Here is a 23,033-nt window from a genome sequence, read left to right on the forward strand (position 1 = left end):
TCTGATGCGTCGCCGACATCCTTTTTTTCCTTTCCTTTCCTTTTCCTCCTGTAAATTCATGTCTGGCCCTCCACATTTTCATGTCAGCCCATCAAGTTATTTTTCATTTGTTTTTTTCCCCTCCTTTCTTGATTTCTATTTGTTTTATTTTAATTAAATTCTCAAATTTTGTTTTGTTTTCAATTGCATCCTCCTTTAGTTTTTTTTCTATCAAATTTGATCTTTATTTTTTTGATTTTTTTTATTTAAGATAATTTTTGAATTTGTTTTATTTTTTTAATTCCACCCCTTCATTTTGTTCTCCTTTCATGTTTGGTACTCATTCTTTCTTTCTTTCCTTTTGATTTGGTTAGTTTTTAATTTGGGATTTTTTTCAATCTCGTCATTTTGTATTAAATTGAATGACAATTGAGATTCTTGATTGAACCTGAGTTTTCAATTTCACATGTTGTGAAGTTAAAATATTAGCCTAGGTTTAAATGATTCGTCTAAATCAATTAGTATGGGTTTAAACAATAAATTTACCAGTTTTTTTATAATAACTTTCATATTCACCCTCCCTCGATTATTGTGAATTAGATTTTTTTTAATTGATTGAAGTTATTGCTTTCTTTCTTCTTTTTTTTTGCGAAGTTAAGTTACTATAATGCCCATAGATACAAAACAACACTTAACTTGGGTCTAAGTTTTTTTTTTTAAGTTTACTTTTAAAGCTTGACTTCAAGGGCTTAGTCATCATTTTAGAGGCAATTTGGTCTTTTAGTTAATGTTGATAATAATTAAAAAATATTTTATTTTTTTGATTTTATCTATCGATATTGAATTGGTTGAGAAATAAACTTCGTGAATGGTTTTTTTCTGCTTTGTTTAGGGTTATCATGGTCCTGAACAAATATTTATTTTAGAATTGATGTTTGAAACCGCGAGTATCTAATTTTTATTACATAATTAAGTAAAAATTATTGTAATTGTTTTTTCGAACCTGGCTAAGTTCATGAACCGATTCACTCATTCAATATGCCACCGTCTCAATATTTTTTTTGAAAAACTCATCTTGATTTTTTTATAAGTTGATCAATGCTTTTGTGAGTCATCTGAGTTTCCTTTGAACCTATTAAACTAATAAATTTACATCAAATTAGTTTGTATATAGTTTAATTAAAAATTCACACTAGGTATAGAACCATGCTAAGAAATTTTAAGATTTCCCTGCTTGGACATGTTTAATAAAATTACTAAAACATTCTTATATTTTTAATATTTTTATATATTTAGAAACAATATGAAAAATAAAATAGTATCTTTGAGTATATGACCTTCCATTCAAGTTCTACCTTGAAGCTAAAACGTCGATAAAAAGGAAAAGAAAAGGAAAATTAAAGTATTCCTTAGTCCCTAATTACCTAGATATATACATGTAAATGTTCTATGGTAATACTTTTATGGCTTGTTTGGGAACGTAGACATGACTACAACGCAACCCTTGATACCTCTAAAACCGGTTTTGTGTTTCTCTTCCAAGGATAATTTGATAAATTCATAGTGAAAATGAAATATGAGAGATTACTAGAAACATGATGTTTTTTAGTTTTTTTTTAATGTGCCATAAATGCATCCTAGAATATTGAATAAATAAATAAATAATAACAGTAAAATAGTAATAAATAAAGGAGAGCGAATCTCAAAGTCTAAAGCCTCAAATTTTTCCTTCATAAAATCAAAGTTGTCAATTCTGTTCCGTTTCGTCTGAAATAGTCGAAATATTTCATACCAATTCAAAAATTAGAATAAAACAGAACAATTTTCATCTCATTTTAAATCTCGGTCCGTTCCGGATTTGTCGGCTAAATTTCGGCCGGAACGTTCCGGTTTCATTCCACATGTTCTGTTCCGCTCTTGAAAAACCATTGAATCAAATTGAACCTTGTTCAATTTAATTAATTAAACCACCCAAGTATAAAAAACTCTTTTTTATTACTATTTTCAATAACAATGATATTGAAAATAATATTGAAAATTATTATTACTATTTTCATTAACTATGATATTAATTTTTTAAAATTAGATTTATCACTAATATATATGGTTTATATTCATGTTGTTTTTTTCATGTTTATACTTTGTAAGAATTTGAGCAAAATAAAGGATGCTTTATATTCCATTAGCTTTAATAACATTGATCTAACTTTATATTTAAAATATTTATGTTAAAACATTTTACTTTCATAATATTTTGATATTTTATTTAAGTTGAATTACTTTAAGTTAAAGATATATTTAATCTTGATTATTTAAAAATATTTTAAATTTTAAAATTATATTTATTTAATATTTTATTTGTATTGTATAATTTATAATTAATTTATCTTAAATTTAAATTATATTTATTAAATATATATAAACAATACAATTTCAAAACAATACACCAAAACATTTCAAAACTAGAACATTGACAACATTACAGAAAACCTACACCCACCTAATTACAAGGCCGCGCTACAGACAAATACATAAGAAACATCAAAAGCAGAAACAAGTCAATTTTCAGTACTTTCACTGTCCCACCCTGACACGCATCATAACTCCCTCCATTACATAAGCAGTTAGCTGTTGTCTGTCCATCGCCACCCTCCACCTACTTTCTGCGTACACATGGCCATCGCCACCTGCTTCTTCACCGCCTCTCTGCCTAACAACACAAATCCCAAACTGATCAATCCCCATCGTTCTTACCACCCCTCCTCATCTCACCATCTCCATCTCCGCCTCTCTCTACCCTCTCCCTTCCCCTCCTCCCCCCGCCACCACCACCACCACCATAGCGACCACCGCCTCCCGCTCTTCATCACCACCTCCTCCGGAGGAGGATATGGCGGCATCAACCATCCCCCTCCCTCCGGCGGTGGCGGCGGAGATAGCAGTGACAATAACAACCACAATGGTGACGGTGACAGTGCGGAGGATAAGAATAGGGAGGAGGCGATGATGGTTTTGGCGGAGGCGAAGCGGTCTGTGGAGAGTGTGCCGCAGGATTTGGCGGCGGCTATCCGGGCCGGGAGGATACCAGGGGCCGTGGTTTCCAGATTTTTCGAGCTTGAAAACTCACGGTTTTTACGGTGGTTGATGCAGTTTGATGGGTTTAGAGAGAGGTTGTTGGCTGATGATCTCTTTTTGGCTAAAGTTGGGATGGAATGTGGTGTTGGTATGTTCACTAAGGTATAGCATTACAATACCATTATTTTTGTTGTACACAATTAGAAACGACAATGCATTTAATCATTTGAATGTGATGTAAAAGGATATTTGCCTGGGATGGTCAATTGGGTAGATTTTGCTAAAAAGAGTTTAGAATTCGATATTTTGATTTCTATTTCATCTGATGTTGCTTTCGACAATGCATTTGGTCATTTCGAATATAATACAAAATGGCTACTTGTTAAAGCATGCTTGTCTATAAATGTATGAAGAGAATAGTATCATACTTATTTTCTTTTTTTGGTCGGTTTATTTCCGTGATGAGGGACTGATCGACTCTAAGAGAAGATACAAATGGGTTCTAAAGGTGTCTCGAAACCTGTCTTTTACTTAGGTGGTTGAGTTGTTTGATAAAGTGAGGTTGGAGTATATTGACATTTTTTTGTTTTTAATTTGAAGAAGCATATGATGGTGTTTATAGAGGTATAGCACCCTAAATTGGTTGGTAAAAAGAAAAAAGATGTATCGTGCACTTATTGGCTTTCTTGAGGGTAAGTCAGTTTTTTAGTGGTACAAAGATAATCTTGAATAATGGATTGCTATGCAATGGTAATTAAACTTGCTTATGCCATTACAACTATTTGACTGATCCAACCCCAAGCTATCAAGTTTACAAGCACCTCCATCCCCGGAAAGAAGTGATGAGTACAACAAAACTTGAAGCGGGAAATTTTTGGTCAGCTCCATTTGTAAAGAATAACGATAACTTGCTATGCATGTAATTTTTTTTGGTTTTCTGGTTTGATGTCTTCCTTCTCCGTCCCTTCCAGTTCGCCTCCTCTCCTCTGTTTATGGTTTATACTGGCATTGTAATTTTTATGTTATCGTGACTTTTAAGTTTTTGATTTTGTAGACTGCTGCTGAGTATGAGCGTCGGAGAGAGAATTTTTTCAATGAGCTGGAAGTTGTTTTTGCAGATGTGGTATGACTATCATCATCATTTCTAAGAAGTCAGTACTTTGTAGGGTTTCCTGTCCATTGCATTCTGAAAATGTATTATTTCCATCCCTCAGTTGGTATTCATTTTTTCCTTAGGTGATGGCCATAATTGCAGATTTCATGCTTGTTTTTCTTCCTGCTCCCACGGTTTCTCTCCGATCACCACTAGCAGGAAATGCTGGACCTATTGCAAAGTTCTTCCACAACTGCCCTGATAATGCATTCCAGGTTTCTGATTTATTGATAAACTTATGCATTAACTAGTAAGTTTAACAAAGATGACTACAGAAAGTCTTAGATAGTCATCTGCTCGTCAAATCCTCATTACAGGTGGCTCTCGCTGGAACTTCCTATTCACTCTTACAGAGATTAGGTGCTATAGCTGTAAGTTTTTTACTTTCTATTTTTTGCACATTGTTAATTAAATATCATAACTCCCATGCCTAGAGTAGCCTGGTCCTTATGTGGATTTGTTATTGCAGCGTAATGGAGCGAAGCTTTTTGTTGTTGGCACCGCCTCCTCACTGGTAAGTTCATACTGGACAGGAGGTTATGTAGCACATTTTTTAATGATTTTGTACTAAGAAATGAATTTTAAGTTGGTAGGTTGCTATACTTTGAGGTTTGTCTCCCCCATCTTACATAGCCTATACTACCTCATGCCATTCTATATCACCTATGTAGTTTTCTACAGGAGAATCTCTTGTCCTCCTTGCAGTGTACTCTTATTGAAAAATTATATTTTTATGTGCCAATGCCTTCTCTGGTACTGTGCCAACTGTCCATGGAGCACCATGACTAAACCACAAATTGCCTTTCTGACATTTTAAAATGGAAACTGGAACTGCATTTTGGAGGAGTGAGAAAATCTATCTCTCCACACACACACACACACACACACACACACACTTTGTGTTCCTATCATCACATTTTTTTTAAGCATGGATGATCTATTTGCTACTTTGGCGTTTTGGCTTTTACTCTGAGCATGTTCTCGGAATTGTTAATCTTTAGTGGTCTGAAAACTTTGCATTATAAGCAGTTTGTCTCTCTGACATTTTTTTATAGATTCCTTCCTGTGTGCACGCTTGGTTTTCAATATTAAACAGGGGTAACCTTTTGTGCACATGTTCTTGTGTTATAATAAGTTCAATCTAGTTAGACAAATAAAAAAGAATAATTCTTGGTGTTTTGCCTTCTTTTTAGTTGCAAAGTACCTGTCCTCTCATTTGTATGCTAATGGGTGAAAGGTTCTTGGTTCTGAGGATGCATACCTCTAATGCAATTGTTTTGTTTTAGGTTGGTACCGCTGTGACAAATACCTTGATCAATGCACGGAAAGCTGTGGATAAGTCTTCTGCTGGTGAGGTTGAAAACGTACCTATTTTATCTACCAGTGTTGCCTATGGTGTCTACATGGCAGTTTCTAGCAACCTCAGGTACAATGATCCTCCAGACATGGTTTTTGCTCAATTTTCTAAGTATCTAGTGTCTTCTTTATGACCTATCTAAGATGGTGTAATTTATTACACCGTTTAATTCATGCCCTATTCATATAAAAGATATGGGCTAGATTTCACGGGGCGAGATTTTTATTTCATCATTGGAACAAAATTAGGTTTTTGTTGAATACAGCAGAATTATGCAAAATTTGATCACTAGCATAATTTTACATGTTAGAACTTGTCTTATATAGCCTTTGGTGCCAGAACCACTATTCAGAACAGATTAATTAGCAAATTAACAATGAAGCATTGCTAATATATTCCATGATGAGAATTGTAGAAAATTTTGAACTGGTGTTGTTTTGTCCATTTAAAAAGCTTAAATGATTAAAAAAATGGATCTGTTATTACAATTTTGAAGTGTTGTTTGAAATTTTAATCTGAATGAGGTGCTATTGATATTTAGGGTTTCTATGGGTTAGAATGGTTTACTGACAGACTACCTCTGTTGAACAGGTATCAAATACTGGCTGGTGTTGTTGAACAGCGCATCTTGGAACCTATGCTACACCAGCACAAGCTCATGCTAGGTGCACTTTGTTTTGCTGTTCGAACAGGCAACACATTCCTGGGTTCATTATTGTAAGATTGCACCCTTTATTTCCTGGGAATCTTAAACTTGATAATCTTTGTACCTGTGGCATCTCATGTCCATCCCTTTGCTTCAACAGGTGGGTGGACTATGCTCGCTTGATAGGAATCCAAAAGGCTCACGAGGAGCACAAGGAATTGACTGATTAGTTCTAGAAATGTTGGCTTTTCTGTGTTTTAATCGCTTGAAGTAGGCATGTCAACTTGAGGTTTTTTAGTTGCTGAACTACCGAAGTTTCATGAAAATTTATACATCAGAAATAGTTGATAAAGCTAGCGCTTTGTAGGTGGTCTCAGTTTCTCTATGATTCTTAAATGTAATTTTTTCCATTCTCACTGTTGGTGTCCAGATTTGGACACAATCGCTGGTAAATTTGAACTATCGAAAGGGGATAAAGGAGTGCAAGAATAAACATTTTGATGTGAATAATTTTTTGTTGGAATATCAGAAATAGAAAAAGATTACCTTTCATGACACAAGTTAAACCGAACAAACATCAAACCTGGTCAATTCACAACAATCACATGAGAAGAATCATAATAATCGTTCTTGTGTTTAGAAAATTGCAAATTGAGACGTAGCATGAGGTAATTTTGTCACTGTATTTTTGGTTTACGAAATTCCACTGGAACACAGCCTAGAAATTCATAGACTGTCATCTACTTGAAGGTTGAAGTTGTCTACTTGGCACCAAGCAGCATCACACTTAAGCTCGTACCAATAAACAGGAGAAAAAGAAGAAGAAAATAAAGTACAATCAAGTTAACACGTTCCATTTGTGCTTGATAACATGTTCAGGCAATGACTTCATCTTTCATACAAGCCCTTAACTTGATACGTGTAATATTCATGTCTGGTGTCTCTTCAACGTCGCAGCATTCCATCAGTCCAGCCTGCAAGATACACCAGATACATGCGATGACCAGTAAACAGTTAAAATTCTTTAGGAAATTGTTTTGTTAAACGTCTAAGCCCAAAATTTATATTTGTGTTGTCTTTCAATTCTGCCCGTTTACTTGACCAAGAGGAAGATTTTAATTAACGAACTGTAGCAAAATTGTTTTTGGCTGTCAAATGTATCTAGCTAATATCAAGAGCTAAGTCTGACGACAATGTTGGACTCTTGACGTGACGGAAAAGATGGAAAACTCACCTTTTTTAATGTTGTTGCTGATGAAAAGACTTGAATTTTGGAAATATGATTTGCAGAATGATTGCCACTTGATGAACATGGTGGCAAATTGCGTGGTGATTTTCGGGTGTAGGTCGTAACAACTTGGTTCCCTCTGGTTTTCTCGACAGATTCCATGAAGAATTCATGAGGAGCGTCGCATGGATCATTGGTGAGACTTCGAGTGTTGAACATATAGAATGGTGGCTTAAAAATCCTCAGCCACGGTCTAAACGTCTCGATAGGTCGCAGTAGAAAGCTTCGGGGGTGTATATTTTCGTATATGTGAGCGGAGTAGCCCCATGAGGTAGAAAAAGACCAGTTGTTTTTCCTTTGGTAGCAGATAGTTTGTTCCAATAGCCGTGAATGATCTACTTTTGCAGCCTCCATTAGATGGTTCACGGACGCAGAGCGATTCATGGAGGGGAAGATTGGATCTACGACATCGATGTGGTGAAGGGAGAGGACAGGAGACTGATGATGAGCTGATAGAAGGCCTGATATGTCCCCATGTAGATCAATCTGCAGTAAAGCACCATAAATCAATAGGAATCAGTTAGTTTATGAATTGATTTTGCTTAATTTCTACATGAACATTGATAGAATGATCAAATACCTGGTGAAAGCCTCTGTGATGCGTTAGAGGAACTCCAAAATCAGCCAAACACGTCTGCAAAATAAAGTCACTGGAATATACATTTGGATATCGTTGAATACACCCATCCACCTTCGTGGACAAAGCTTCTGCTAGAGGGTAACTCAAAGCATACCCAGCTCCACCAAATGCCATTTCGAACGAGAAATTAACATTCGAGCTAACACTTTCCGAATTCATTCCGATGTAGAAGTACTCAGTATGATTATACTTGGCTAAAACCTCTACTAAATTATCAATAAATAAGACGGTGTCATCATCTGCCATTACATACCATCTAACATCTTTATCTCCCTGCATAAAAGTCTCCATGATTGTACGTACTATTCTAACCTGTGTTGCATATTTGCGGTTTAATCTAAATTTGACAGGTGCATTGACGCGAAAAGGCGGAGAAGATGAGGGCCAAGGATGGAATCTTTGCGAGGGATCTCTATCAAGGAAAATATATCCTCGAGTAACATTTGGTCTCCACCATGATTCCACGTATGATTTCCTGTGCTTCCATGTGTTCACAGAACTCACCATGGCAAATACAATGTGGCTGATACTTGTAGGGGTAGTAGTAACATTCGCAGAAGTAGTTGCATTATTAGGTGAGAGTGGTGGCCATTTGAGCTTAAAGAGAGCGAATCTATTCGAAGACTGGCTACAGTAAGGATGGTTAAACAAGACAGTGTAGAGCAGTAATAAAAGGATCAGTCCCCAAGTGGCTATAGATTTGCATAGAGTTCCAAGAGATATGTGTCGCAAGCTTTGTTGAATTGCAGCACTGACACTGTTGATGGGTTTCTCTGAAGACATTTTTGAAGGGAATCTTGAATTGTCACCTTTGACTGGATCGCTAGAAGAGCTTATATAGCCTAGTTTCTTGTCTAGCCTTGATAATTCATGTGACGTTAAGTGTTTTCCTCTCTTGTTGTCTTTGTGCTAATGCATTCTTTTCGTGAGTTGTCTAATGCATCATCCATCCTTCAAGTGAGCTTTGGGCCATGTCCAGCCGTAGGTAGAATGCCGAGGAAATGCTTTCCATAAGCAACAAAATGCATATTTGAGCTTGGAGCTTTGAGCCATGTTTAATGTGGATGAAATGCTTTCGGTGCAACCCTTGTAACGGTTATAGCTTCGCAGTTTCTTTTTTTCTTTTTTTTTTTCTTGGATTCCATCTTTCATCTATAGAGTGGCATGCATGCTCGAGGCAGATTTGAAATATAAGGACTTGATTGAAAAAAAAATCATTCAAAGACTAAATTGAATGTATTGTAAGGCATGAGGATCAAAGAGTTCGATTAAAGATTTATTTGCAAGAAAAATAAAATATAACAACCAAAGTAAAATTCTCAAGAAATTTTAGGAGCCAAATTGTACAGTACAATATTTACTGTGAACAACTCACATATGTCCGTTATCTATGGTGTTAGTGATAAATAGTCAAGGCCTATTTATCGCGTCGAAGCTCTTTTGAGTTTAATTTGCAAGAACGAAACCGTTTAAAAATTTTAAATTTGAGAATTTAAAGAGAGACATATCTTGTCCAGCCATTGCATGCATAAAAAAAATTAACCACCTGGAATTTAAATCCTTTCATGTTCTTAAGAATTTGATAGATAGTGTTTGTGGAAGCTTAAACCTTGAATTTAAATAAGGGTTTTTGCTTGATTACAGATCAACAGCTCCCATGACTGTTCCAAGTCAACCGTTCGAGAATGGAACACGATGAACAGCAGGTAGCCGCGGGCAGCGGTAAAGACACAGGTCTTGATGAATATATGCATGTGTATATACATTCAACAATTTATTTGTTTGTGTCTAATCATTTAATGACTGCGCCAAGAAGTACAAATTTCAGAGAGAAATTTAAGCTGACTGACAGTAACTATTTCTTTTCCCTTGGTACTGCTACAGGTTATCCCCCCTCCACAACACTTTCCCGGTGACACTTGAAGGCGAATCACAGACGCCAGCAGGAACTGCTTTCCTGTACCCAAGAAAAAATGAACGAAGTTGCATTATAAATCCTGAGGGCCATCGACAGATTGGGTCTTTCTGAGATTCCAATGGAGGCCATCGTGGATGCTACGCAAAAAGTCGTTTGTAGAATCAATCTGGCATGCTGTTGGAACAGGCCACGGTGCCATGCTGCACACAAGCGCATCACCAGCTGCCAGCTGTTTCCTGTCCTTGCCATCAAATGAGGCCCAAGCAGGGCTTCTGCTGTTGAATGGAACTTGAACTCGTATTGTTACATGCTCAGGTAATATCAGAGGTCGAAACGATAAGGAATGCGGACAAATTGGTGTAAACAGAATTCCAGGGACCTGCAATTACAGGAAATACATCAAATTTGTAATATCAATCACGCACATTAAAGTGATAGCAATAATACTAATGTGAACAATCAACGAGTACATTCACTTCCGAATGAAAACAACCACGCACTTCATAGAAAAGGATAGCGTCAACTTTATACATGTCCATAGTATGGGTGCAACTTCTCAGTGCTTGTTGGTTTACAAATTGAAGTATTGAACTGATAGTTTAATAATGGATTTTCCTTTTGTTTTGCAAATCAGCAAGGTCATGTCATTGAGAATGGGGGGAAAGCAGGCCAATCTATTCTAACTCAACCTGTTAGCCATAAAAAAAAGCCTGCCGCGTTACGATTCAAATCTAATTGCTGATATAACTCTAGCTGAATAATGTCTAATGCAATGATAAATGTATAGGGTTTTCAAGACCAAGCATGCAACTTTGAATCTTACATGGCCGTTCCAAGTGAAAAATCTTTACTTGGCCATTCCAAGTGAAAATGCTGAAGCAAGAGCCGCATTCTAAGATCCTTTTCAATCAAATGTAACAAGTACACATGAGTTGGCTATTTCTTGTATCTTTGAATCACCAACTACCTTTCTTTCAATAACTTTTTTTTCTTGCTAGTGCTACTCATCAAACCTGGTACCCTAATCTAAACCATGTGATTCTGCTAGGTGCGTTTTCTAGAAAGAATTTTACATCATATATAGAAAATAATCAGTAAAGCTGCTTCTAAACATGCTGAAACACATGATCATATTATATTTATAATGGGAAACTTCCTTGGAAAAAGAGAGCGCTTTTTCACACAAACAGAACAAGTGCTTAAAGAAAGACGTTATCACAATGTACCTGGGGATGAACCATTGATCCTCCAGCTCCCAATGAATATGCAGTGCTACCTGATGTAGTTGATAAAATTAATCCATCTCCTTGCACACGTGTGACAAAAGAGTTGTCACAATAGCATTCCAAATTTGCAAGGAATGATGATATTCCACGGTCAATTGTAACCTCATTCAAAACAAGTATAGGCTCCTCAGTTTCATACTCGTTTTTAGCTGCATCTCTAATAACATGGCATTGCATTCGGTGTCGTAATGTTATACTAATTGGACCTTTAAGGATTGAATCAAGGCAATCTCGGTACTGTTCGCTATCTAAAAAATAGTTAAAGAATACTTTCAAGTCAAGACATGGTAGGTAACTGTATTAAGTAAATAAATGACTAAATAATAAGTAAATTCTGTCACATAGAAGTCAACAATTGTAATTGGTGTTTTATGTCATCAATTTCACTTTCAATTTAACAAAAGAACTTTATGAGCTAGCATGAAGGATACGGAATGGTGTCATAAATCCAAGAGACCCCAAAGAAAATGATACAATTGGAGGAACCGGTCCTTTGAACATCGATGCTGCCTGCAAATACAGATAGGGGATGGTAACTATACCATGCATGAATAGAAAAGGATTCCACAATCAACCTAAGAATGATGAACACCAAACTAAAATAACATACCCAAAGAACAGTACCATCCCCACCAAGAGTCACAACAAGGTCGACTTTTGTGTGCAGGCTCAAAATTTCCTTTTCTGCAAAGCAATATTGCAAATTCATAAATAGTCAAATCCTGTGCATTATCAAGATATTAATGAAGAGCTAAAGGGTGAGAGCGAGATGTAATCTAAATTTGGTCTTCATGTTGAAGCTTGAATCGTGCAAAAGAAGATAAAGCTTATTGCAGTTCTCTAGACTGTATATACATACTGATGCATAAACAAGAAAAAGGATTATCGCATCATACTAGAATTGGACAGTCAGTAATCTCACATCAACTTGACCTCCAAATTCGAGCAGGATGTTTTTGTAACCATCATTAAAAATGGAAGACACAAAATATCTAGCACAGTATGCAAGGGATTCTCAAAAAGAAACATGAAACAGACCATGATCTGACATGGTGCTTACAGTTTTACCATACAGGCTTTATGCATATTGATGCATCAGAAGAAAAGAATTGTTAGGGGTTTTAAGTTGGACTAAAGACCATAAAAGAGAAGCATCTAACTTCAACCCCTTTGAATGTAAAGGTGGGCACTCAAGATAACTTTTACAAAATAACTAAAAGCATGTAAATTTCAAAATGTGCTCAAAATGTGATGCATTGGAAGTAAATATGATCCATGGCTAACAAACTATGTTTCTTACAGTAATCAGATGTTTGCCTCTTATTTTCTTTTTTGAAAGAACATCCTTGTCCATGTATAAAGGAAAAGGATAAATGTTTAGTAGCTCACCATCTTTCCAAGTTTGCACAAAGTTGAAGTAAGATGATTCTGATAGAAGTTCACCCATCACACGTGGTTCTACATAAATGTTTAATTTTTTATGCTCTTTCATCCATCTGGAATGGAAATCAAACTTTAAGATAAATAGCAAGATTTAAGAAATGGCATGCAACCAATTTAAAATATGGTCCGGACAAATTTAGCAACCCTCAAGGAAAGATGAACGAAAAGAGGCAAAGTAGAGAGACCACACTAGGAACTAAGGAAACCATTTCCAGAGGAAATCTCATCGGCACCTGATCATTTCTGCACATAGAATCTGAACAGAGGTTGAATTTGGTTTGGTCATAACTAGCACAGTCTGTGGGTTAGATTCCCACTTCAAAGAAATCTGAAAGGAAAATGAGATTTTTCTTAGGCGCATACACATATTAGATGCCCTTGTAAACTGTTCCTAATAGTGGGAGAAACAGAGCTCTAAGAGTTTCTCAAAGGAAAAGCAATATAAATGAACAGGTATATATGTAAATTTGCTTATGATATGAAGGGAAAAAATTCTAGCTACTGTTGACAGAGCACAACTCAATACCTGTTTGCTGCTGCGCCCTGCAGCTGTTATATTTCCTCGTTCAAAAGAGACAATATCATGTTTGTGTTGATCACTAATGTCACCTTTACACCACCATGAAAGCTTGAAAGATGCCTGTCTCAGGATTCAAATTTAAATCTAATTTGTCAAAACATGAATAATATCCAGATTCACCAGCACAATTTAATGTTGGACTAGCTAAGAACTTCCTTGGACTTAAATTGTGTCACTTCATTTAAATGATCACAAAAATCAACAAGCAAAAAAAAAAAAAAAAGCAACAGTACTAGCAAAGTTTATGAAGAGTACTTTCTAGGTTCTAAGAGAACATCAACAGATGGTATAGTATTACCAGGACTAGCTGGTTCCCATCCAAACATGTGATGCTGTGAACCTAGTGTGCAATTAAACAAGTAGTTAAAACAAACTAAACGGCGTATCAGCCGGGGCCACAACAAGAAAATTACCTTTCTCATCATTTTGTTTTGAACTGCTTTGGCATGGGAGTCAGTCTCTCCATCATGAAGAATTTCATGAGAACAAAGCCCATTTGTACAGCAATTTTCAGATTGTTCATTTGCTTCATTTCTCAGCATGGGTTGGTTAGTTGAGTTTTCCATCCGCTGAGCATTAATATCACCATTACACTCCCCTGGTGACTTTCCTGTAATACAAGTCATCAAAGTCGTTCCTTCAGAAGTGGACAAAATCAGACATTGAAACACTCAGAACATGGTGCAATATTTAATGGACAAAAATACTTGAAATAAGACACAACTTAATTCAGCACCATCAGACACACAAAAACCAAACAAGCAAGCATTTCTTCACACGAGGAATTACACAGATTTCAGCTTCAATGAGCACGGCACGCATCTAACAACAACAGATCTAACATAGAGCCACCTATATGATTTTATTTTATTTAAAAAAAAACACAAACAGTAAAGCAACTAAAAAAAAGTCATGGCAGCAAAGACAAATAGATATGCAACTATAAAACAAGCAGCAAAATGAGAAAGTTATGATTTACCATTTACAAGTTAACTACTATAAAATGGTGGATGCATTGTTTGGGCATCAAATAATAAATCTATTTTGAACATCATATAATAAACAAATATAGCATGTCATAAGAGGACGTGGTATATTTAATGGAAGCAGTAAAAGTCTTGAGAGAATCTTTAATGGCTAAAACCCCACAGAAAGGATCTTGAAGACCAAATGACAAAGTTATTAATGGACAAGCACAATACAAGAAGAGTAATGCTAAATACCAAGAAAATATGACAGGAAAAATCTTCAAGAATACACGTGAACTGATGAATTTGTGGGACCCAGGACCTACAAGCGGGTCCCACTTTAAGATTGTGATCCAACATCTCATATAAATTTTCACTTATCATATTTTCTTGTTATTTAGCTTTACTCATACAAGAAAGCATAAAATAAAGGCCCCTTGTTCAGCAATGAAATCATTTAAAGTCTTCATGTACAATTTTGGATTAAACTTCCTCTGCCTTTGTATTTATGAGATTGGTAATAGTTATTCATCCATCAAATTTAAGAAAGAAATGTATATTTAAATGAGATAACTTACCTAATTAGAGCACAGAAGCTAAACACACGGTTCAACATGAAAGAGACCAATAAACCAAGACTAGATTAAGTATGCGCTCTGCTATTAATTGCAGCAAGTACAAAATAAAACTTGCAATACAATAATCACAAGGACTTTCAAACTGCCTAACATGCAAAACTAATGTGCTCAGAATGGAGGTTTGGAATGATTGGCTCAGAATGGAGGTCATCAGGAAGGACCTGGACATTATTGACCTTTTTTAGTGTGCTTGAACACAACCATGAGTTCAATATATCAACTTAGGGGCTACATGCTATTAAAATTCTTCAAGCAAGCACACCCATTTAGATAACCCTGAAGTTCAATATTAGGAAATGTTCTAGAATTCATTATTCGATGATTTATTGTCAGTGCTATCCCATTTCACTCGTGAAAACTTTTTACCTTTCAGTAGCCCACACAAAGATCAGTACTAGCCATACACTCTAGTTTTGAATAACCAAACAAAGGCATGGAAGTATGCTTGTGAAGGAAGAGAGACTTTTCAACCTTGGTCAATGGTAATTTATCTTATATAATAGTAGATCAAGGAAAGAAGGAAATCGCTTATTAGGCGGTATAATCGTTATTCCTTAATTTGAGTTGTCCTTTCTAATACACTTCAATTGTGAGTTTCTACATTTCAACTTTCCTTTTTATTTCATGGTTTTCTAGTTCGTCACCCATAGAGGTTTCCTTCGTAGTTTTTTTCATCTTCACCTTTCTTCACTAAGAAAACATGAATGCCATGACTAAGCCCATGATTTTACCTTAACCCAAGAGATGCCATTTGGCTCCAAAGCCACTTGCAATGAATTCCTTCCAAAAAAAAAAACTCACAAAGATATGCTCATAAGATATTGGCAATACATTTCTTATCAGAATGCTTGATATACACAAAACATGCACACAAGTGTGCATGCTCACATGTGAACCCACATGATCATAGACAGGCCCTCATGCAAAAAATATTTTGTTATGTTACCTTCTTGTTAATGGGTTAAAAGATAAAGACATCATACGAAGTACAATAGTGTTCAATGGCATGCACAATAACATCATATGAATTTCTTATGCACAAGGTGGATTTAAATCATGTCATTATCAACAATAAACAATGTCCCTCTTCTTTTCCAATTATAGGCCTCATGGTCGAGGATGTTTGTTGACAATAAGAAATCAACATTGCCAATGAATGATAAATCAAAATAATCATCATAATAAGATCTACTGAATATATCAGAACAAGTTGCTTTTAACAACACCCAAAAAAATAGCAGTTTTGAACTGGAAGGGGTTGAATACTGGAGAAATCAGAAGACTACCCCATAGGCTCTCACACATCAACCATCTATACGAGAAACTAAAATATGTACGTACCAATTAAAATAAATCAGGATAACGAATAACAGCTCATCCACAGTTGCGGCATTGATACGCTTTCCATATTCATGGGGAAATGCATTTTTTTTATGAAGGAATCTATAATTGATGAAACAAGTATGAAAGGTAACAATTATCTATATTGATGAAATAATTCTTAGAACTTATTTTTATGATGAATGTAAGACCACAATACTTATTTTTATAACCAATAGAAAAAAATCACAGGATAAGGGCATCCTAGGGAGGAGATGAAAAGCTTGAAACAATAGAGAACCACACAAATTACAAAGGATAGACTGCATGCAGTCAGGGTAATACCAGAAAGCTGCCAAAGGAAGTTCAGAAATCAAAGGAATTTGACATGAAGCTTGCAAAATATTAAGCAATAAAAGTCGCACCAAACAGAGAAATGAATTTTAGAAAGTGATTTTTGCAGGAGAATTAAAATGATTCAGATAGGCCTCATTGAACTGTTTTTTTTCCCCTATAAAATTACTGGGTTGCAACATCAAAGACAAAAGTGAGATATGCATGGATGAAACTCATATGCTTCTATTTATGCATGTTGTTTAATCATCAGAGAAACCTTTGTGCTCTAGCTGTTGATTCTGTGCCCTTTCCAGTTCAAATCTACGTTTCCATTCAGCAGCCTCAGCTTGAGCAAAAGCCTTTCCTTCGGCAGCTTGTTTTAATGCCTTGGCAACAGCTAATTTGTAAAATTGCACATTAGATGGGTGCTCACAGAAAATAATAGTTCCAGAAAAGAAAGGTGCAGGTCCAAAAAGTCAAGGGAAAACATACTTCTAAGAGCCTCTGAGAACTCTATGAGATGGTCATCAGTGTGTTGGATTGGAGTCTGTTGAAGAAGCTCCTGAACTGCCTTCTCAGAATGGAAAAGGGTAAGTGAATCACTAAATCCATTGTCAGGCTGCGAACACGGCAAACTTGCCTCTCCATTTCCATGAGAATCCTGTCAGAAAGGAGGGATCAACTTGATTTAATTGGGGTGATGCAACGAGAAAGCAGAATGTTGAGTACAGTTAGTGGAAAGAGGAGTAAATAAAAAGCATTTCCTTTATGCCGGTTTGAGCAGGACTAAAAGAATTTCAAACATACCTACTCATTACATCCTCGGTTACTTCCAATTGTGAATGCATCAACAGAGCATATTCAGTCATTGAATGCATTATGAACACGGGAACTTCAAATAAACTTATAACGGTCAAATCGTTCAACGACATACCAAATTCGAAAGTCAAAACTTGGAAAGGCAAGGCCACCAATTTGACATTTTGAATCATTAATTACAAGAACTACAGTGGTCAGGTTTAGGAAGTCCTGTCATTCGAGATTATATGATTAAAGACGCATCATTAACATGATTAAAACATAAACAAAAACAAATTTTGGGATATGATGATAGATGTAATGCAATAACTCAACACGAAAAAGACAGAATCCCCTTTCTAGCTTTTTTTCACAAGGGAAAACACTGACGTTTCTCCAAGCAATATGGAATTGCATGCACAAAAACCCAATTTGTCTCTAAATTACAGTTGTGAATGATACCACTAACAAATCTCTACTAATGTTGATCCATCACTACACACAAACACACACCCAAAATCCAATCAACTGCTTAGCTTTCAAGTAAGAAAACACTACCAGATTGAGCTTGTGCTACAATTCACAGGGAGTGCAAAAAGAAAGAGAAAAAAGAGAATTCAAGATTAACAAGAGAGATCCAAACACATAGACTGTCAATGATAATGAAAAGTCAACCAACAGAGAAAAGGAAATCAAAGATGATAGTAATTGTTATCCAGTATAGACTTTATATTTATTTAATCATTAACTAATACAGTGGAGGTAGAGAAGGAAAGAGAGAAGCAGAATTAATTACAGTGGAATTGAGCTTGCTAGTAGTCATAATAATTAGTGGAGATGAAGAAGAGAGACAGACAGACAGACAGGGACGGCAAGAAAGGGATCTTCTCTTCTCTTCTCTTCTAAGAAGAAAGAAGCCGGTACGACAAGTCAGTGCAGGGCATCACAGGAACAGAATTGTCATTTATCAGAGAGACAGACAGAGACAAAGCGCGAGTAGTTGCTGCAACCCATGTCATCATGTCTATGGCGACGAGAGAGATAAGAGGAGAGAGACAGTCTCTATCTGATTATCACTATTCACACACCCCAATTCATTAATGACTAACTACTACTAATATATATATATATATATATATATATATATAGAGAGAGAGAGAGAGAGAGAGAGAGAGAGAGAGAGAGATTTGGTACAACGCGTGTCAACTAAGAAGACCATCTCTATTTCTCAGAAGGGCTTCCTTCTTTCTTTCCTTTTCTTTTCTTCGGTGCAAATTTGGGGTGAGGTTTGATTTATCTTCTTCTTTTTCTTTTTCTTTTTTCCATAAGGAGGAGATCAAATTCAGGCCTATTTGTAACAACTTGTTTAATCATAAAATAATATTTTAAAAATATATAAAATAATATTTTTTTAAAATTTTTAAAATTTATTTTTAATATCAATATATTAAAATAATTAAAAAATATTAAAAAATTAATTTAAAATAAAAAAATTCAAGTTTTTAAAAAGCGTTCTTGAAATGTAAAAATAAATAAGCTCTAAATATGGTAGAAAATAAATAATATTTTAAAAATATATAAAATAATATTTTTTTAAAATTTTTAAAATTTATTTTTAATATCAATATATTAAAATAATTGAAAAATATTAAAAATTTAATTTAAAATAAAAAAATTAAAAAATTCAAGTTTTTAAAAAGCGTTCTTGAAACGTAAAAATAAATAAGCTCTAAATATGGTAGAAAATATTTTTTAAAATCTATTTTTTATCTTAAAACTTCTAAATGATTCAAAAACATCTAAAATTTTTAATTTGAAGCTAAAATAATCCAAAATTAATAAAAAAACATGGATAAACACAATGTTAAATGAGACCTTAATTGGATTATGGTGTCAAATGTTTTCCTTTCAAAATATATTAAAAAACAATTTTATATCTTTTTATTTTTAATATTAACATAACAAAATAATAAAAAGAAAACATTAAAAAATTTATCACCATTGACCTATTAAATCAATATTGTTTTTCTTTTTACACTTTACACTTTTGTTGTTTTATAATTGATCTGTTTATCACATTTTTTTTTTCTAATATTATTTTTAGTTTTTCCTTTCTTTTTCTTTACATTTTTTTTGAAAAACATATTATTTTTATTTTTAAAAACTTTTAATATTTATCACTTTATACTAACTTATTTATACCATTCTTTTGGTTATTCTTTTTATTCTTTTGTAATTATTTTATTTTTTTTCTTTATAATTTTTTTTAAATAATATTATACAAAGACTAAGAAAATAATATTTTTATTGTAACAATTACAACATTATTCTATTCTACATTAAAAATTAACTTGAGATCTTGCATATTTTTATTAATGCATGTGATCCTTACTATGTTTTATTATATATAAACATTGACTTTTTAATTTACAGTAATATCTTTTAATCGATATCAAAAAATATATTAATAACACTTACATATTAATTTTTTTTGCATTAGAAAAAAATTATTTGACCAACAGCGAGATAAGTTGAATAAACACATTAACACTTTGATTTTTGTATTTATTGAAATAAATAATTCTTAATATATTTAATTAAATACATGTATAGACCTTTTAATTTATAATTAAAATAAAAAACACTTGTATGCTTATTTTTTTACCTAAAAAAATTATCTGACCCTCACCACGGGTCAAATAACTAGTATTAATTAAATCCACCATTTTTATTTGGGACTCAACTCAATTTGCCATTTAATTATAGATCAACTCCTAAAATGAAAATATCTAATCAATCACCCCCCTCCAATGGATTATATAATGTTTTTTCAGGGAATTTACATCCTGAAACGATAGGGAATTAGTTTGTTGCATCAAAACGAAGCCAAAAAAATATCCTTTTAAAAAAATATCAAACCATACCAACCACACACACACACAAATAAAAATGTGATTCATACGTGTCAATCAACCATGTGATTCACCAATAAAAATGAGTTAAAAACATTTTTTTATTCTTATAATTATTTTTTTATTAATTTATCCTCATACATTTTTTTATATATAAATCTTCTTTTCTTGTCAAATTTTGTTAAACTATACCATACGTGTTAAAAGTATATGTATTTAGATTTGATATTTAAGAAATTAGTATGTGTGTGTGTGTGTGTGTATATATATATATATATTAAATAAAAAAAATTAATTAAAAACAAAAAAAATGAAAATTTATCATAAAATTAAAAAAATAGAATATTTAATATTGATTTAGGAAATACTAATAAAAAAAATATTAGCATCAGATTTAAAAAAAGTTGATAAAATAAGAATAAATATGAGTAAGTTATTCTTATTTTTTTACACGCTTAACGAATCTGGTTCTTGCAATAAAAAATCTATACATTTATTTTTATATAGAAATGCATAATTCATAATAAAAGCAAAAGTAGACGGGAAAAAGGCAATATTAACCCTGAAAAGAAATGAGTTTTAAGAGGAAAATCGAGCATAGTTTTAAAACTCGGCTGGCCAACTCGGGAATCGGCCGACTCGGGTCTGTGATCGGGCCGGGTTTAAACAAAAAACAGGTTGGGAATTGGCTCAGTCAAACTCGGTCGACTCGGAGGGTTGACTCGGCGGGTCGACCCGATCGGCCCAATCAAACCTGATTGAGACCCAGGTTTATATATATATATATAGACACACACACACACACACACATGACCGAAACAACATCGTTGTGGCCTTTTACAATTAAAAGGCCAAAACCAGAAGAGCAAAGGAACGAACGCATTGCAGAAGTGAGAAGACCTAATTAATTTCAAACCTAATTCAAGAAATCTTCAAACCCATTTCACTAGCGAAGAAGAATAAGAATAGAGGAGCAGAAGATGAGTTGTTGAATTCTTGATCACTATTTCAAATCTTAGAATAAGGTTAGACGAGCTGTTGTTACTTGTTTCTTTCTTATTTTGTTATCCTCTGTTTCAAATTGAAACATCTTTTAAAGATTCTTCCATCTATTGAACTTGCAGGAGAGATTTACTATAGTATAACATTGGCATTGATTCTTTCCTCTGTTGACCCATTTGCTTTGAACTGACAGGCTTGCAGCTCCACAGGTATGTATCTCATTTTCTCTGTTCTTTTATTTTTCTGCGACTTCAAATGGTTAAAGACCTGAACTTTGTTTTGAATATTGTTGTGAATATTGCTCAGACATGGAAAAAAATGTAATGAGAAAGCTCTTGACTTGCTATTCTATTTTACTGTGAAATTTGTTTTATTGTTCGTCCGTTCTGCTTCTGTTTCTGCTTCTGCAATAATTTGTTTTTACTTCTACTGGAGTGATTGAATTTGATGTCCCTGTTTGTTTGTTCTGCTTTTGTTTTTGCTGTTAATTTTGTTACTGTTCTGCTTAAGCTGGTTGTGCTTAGTTAATTTTGTTACCTTAGGAATCAAGATCATTTACCTGATCAAGGACTTGCAACTGTAAGTATATGTGTTCACATGGTTATAGTAATGATTAAGTTGTAGTGATGCTTTGAGCTAAGCGAGGATTTTCCAATGATAATCCTCCTGGCTTTTGGCAGCTTATTTTCTTTGTTATACTGATATATCCTCTAGTTGAAAGCGTAGGCTTTCTTTGTCAACTGAGACTGATTTTTCACTACTGTTGGAGCGAATTAAAACCATATCTACTAGGGCAAAGTAGGGGATGGTGGTTTACACATAAATTAATTCAACGTATTTAATTATAAATAACTTTCAAATTAAATCAGAATTTTGTTGTAGAAATGAATTGAAACTTTAATTTAATCAAGAGTTGAAATTTATAACTTTTAGTTTATGAATTATAATTTACTCCATATTTTCTTCTTTAAAAAGGTTGTTTTGAGTGATTCTTACATAATATATTTTTTTATATAAAGTTATTTTTATTTATTTTTTCATTAATTATTCAAAAAAATTAATTAATGAAGTCATTTATTCATTATATAATAAAAGTATATGATTTGGCTTGAAATTATATTCCCTCTTATAAATTATATCAGGTCCTTAAAATGTCTTCACATGATAGTAGTACTCCAAGTAGTGATCCTTCAACGGCCCAATCATCTCAACCTTTAATTTCCATGTCAAGTGGTAGTAGAGGAAGAACAAATTTGGCATGGGGTCATTGTAGAGAAGCTTCTGAACTTAGTGTTGGATGTAAAAAAACTAAATTAGTATGTTTATATTGTGCTAAAGTATTTGTGGGTGGTGGCATTAATCGATTTAAGCAACATTTAGCTGGAGCTAAAGGAGAAGTTGAACAATGTCGCAAATGTCCTCCTGATGTTCGACATCAAATGCTTTTGAATCTTAAAGGAAATGCTGAAACAAAAAAAAAGAGTTAGAGAAATGTAAGCATATTTCAATCCATTTAATGCACAACAAAGGGAGCATGAAGAGATGATGATTAGACAATTAGAAGATGATGATGGTGATGATGATGATGAGGGTGTCAATACTAAAAAACATATGTTATCACCGAAGGTTGCAAAAAAGAAAAAGATTCAAAGCACCAGCACTGTAAAACAATCAACTACAAGTTATGGAAAAAA

At 34.0% G+C, this 23,033-nt stretch overlaps 3 protein-coding genes across 4 annotated transcripts; 1 reads left to right on the forward strand and 2 right to left on the reverse strand.

Annotated features, from left to right (window-relative positions):
• The first annotated feature begins 2,546 nt into the window (after positions 1 to 2,546).
• LOC133693608 (protein RETICULATA-RELATED 4, chloroplastic-like) lies at positions 2,547 to 6,720 on the forward strand. Its single transcript, XM_062114855.1, has 8 exons — positions 2,547 to 3,216; positions 4,109 to 4,177; positions 4,291 to 4,422; positions 4,525 to 4,578; positions 4,677 to 4,721; positions 5,494 to 5,633; positions 6,156 to 6,281; positions 6,371 to 6,720. The coding sequence occupies exons 1-8, from the start codon at positions 2,653 to 2,655 to the stop codon at positions 6,438 to 6,440; spliced, it is 1,200 nt and encodes a 399-aa protein (XP_061970839.1). The 5' UTR covers positions 2,547 to 2,652; the 3' UTR covers positions 6,441 to 6,720.
• A 365-nt stretch (positions 6,721 to 7,085) lies between these two features.
• LOC133678039 (uncharacterized) lies at positions 7,086 to 8,921 on the reverse strand. The gene is made up of 3 exons (XM_062100237.1): positions 8,079 to 8,921; positions 7,445 to 7,984; positions 7,086 to 7,184 (listed from the first exon to the last, which is right to left on the reverse strand). The coding sequence occupies exons 1-3, from the start codon at positions 8,919 to 8,921 to the stop codon at positions 7,086 to 7,088; spliced, it is 1,482 nt and encodes a 493-aa protein (XP_061956221.1).
• An 809-nt stretch (positions 8,922 to 9,730) lies between these two features.
• Positions 9,731 to 18,545, reverse strand: LOC133705550 (NAD(H) kinase 1-like). 2 transcript variants are annotated; one of them, XM_062130820.1, is made up of 12 exons: positions 18,222 to 18,545; positions 17,120 to 17,288; positions 16,905 to 17,024; positions 13,779 to 13,975; positions 13,664 to 13,705; positions 13,312 to 13,425; positions 13,019 to 13,113; positions 12,732 to 12,838; positions 11,953 to 12,026; positions 11,774 to 11,852; positions 11,283 to 11,590; positions 9,731 to 10,435 (listed from the first exon to the last, which is right to left on the reverse strand). In XM_062130820.1, exons 1-12 carry the CDS (start codon positions 18,246 to 18,248, stop codon positions 10,127 to 10,129), a joined length of 1,641 nt encoding a protein of 546 aa, XP_061986804.1. In that variant the 5' UTR covers positions 18,249 to 18,545; the 3' UTR covers positions 9,731 to 10,126. The 2 variants fall into 2 exon arrangements, with proteins under 2 accessions (XP_061986804.1, XP_061986813.1); XM_062130829.1 differs by lacking the exon at positions 13,664 to 13,705 and having other exon boundaries at positions 18,222 to 18,543.
• Between the last annotated feature and the right edge of the window lie 4,488 nt (positions 18,546 to 23,033).

The sequence above is a fragment of the Populus nigra genome, chromosome 1, assembly GCF_951802175.1.
Source record: "Populus nigra chromosome 1, ddPopNigr1.1, whole genome shotgun sequence".
Taxonomy (NCBI): Eukaryota; Viridiplantae; Streptophyta; class Magnoliopsida; order Malpighiales; family Salicaceae; genus Populus; species Populus nigra.

Excerpts from the sequence above, each read along its gene's own strand:
- LOC133693608 (XM_062114855.1), top strand. The coding sequence starts at position 2,653 with ATGGCCATCGCCACCTGCTTCTTCACCGCCTCTCTGCCTAACAACACA. Across the intron at positions 4,423-4,524 it reads GCCCTGATAATGCATTCCAG|GTGGCTCTCGCTGGAACTTC; the intron begins GTTTCTGATTTA and ends TCCTCATTACAG. Across the intron at positions 5,634-6,155 it reads GCAGTTTCTAGCAACCTCAG|GTATCAAATACTGGCTGGTG; the intron begins GTACAATGATCC and ends TCTGTTGAACAG.
- LOC133678039 (XM_062100237.1), bottom strand. The coding sequence starts at position 8,921 with ATGTCTTCAGAGAAACCCATCAACAGTGTCAGTGCTGCAATTCAACAA. Across the intron at positions 7,985-8,078 it reads ATCACAGAGGCTTTCACCAG|ATTGATCTACATGGGGACAT; the intron begins GTATTTGATCAT and ends GCTTTACTGCAG. Across the intron at positions 7,185-7,444 it reads CAGCAACAACATTAAAAAAG|GCTGGACTGATGGAATGCTG; the intron begins GTGAGTTTTCCA and ends TGTATCTTGCAG.
- LOC133705550 (XM_062130820.1), bottom strand. The coding sequence starts at position 18,248 with ATGACTACTAGCAAGCTCAATTCCACT. Across the intron at positions 17,289-18,221 it reads CTAGCAAGCTCAATTCCACT|GATTCTCATGGAAATGGAGA; the intron begins GTAATTAATTCT and ends CCTTTCTGACAG. Across the intron at positions 11,591-11,773 it reads TGGATTTATGACACCATTCC|ATAGCGAACAGTACCGAGAT; the intron begins GTATCCTTCATG and ends ACTATTTTTTAG.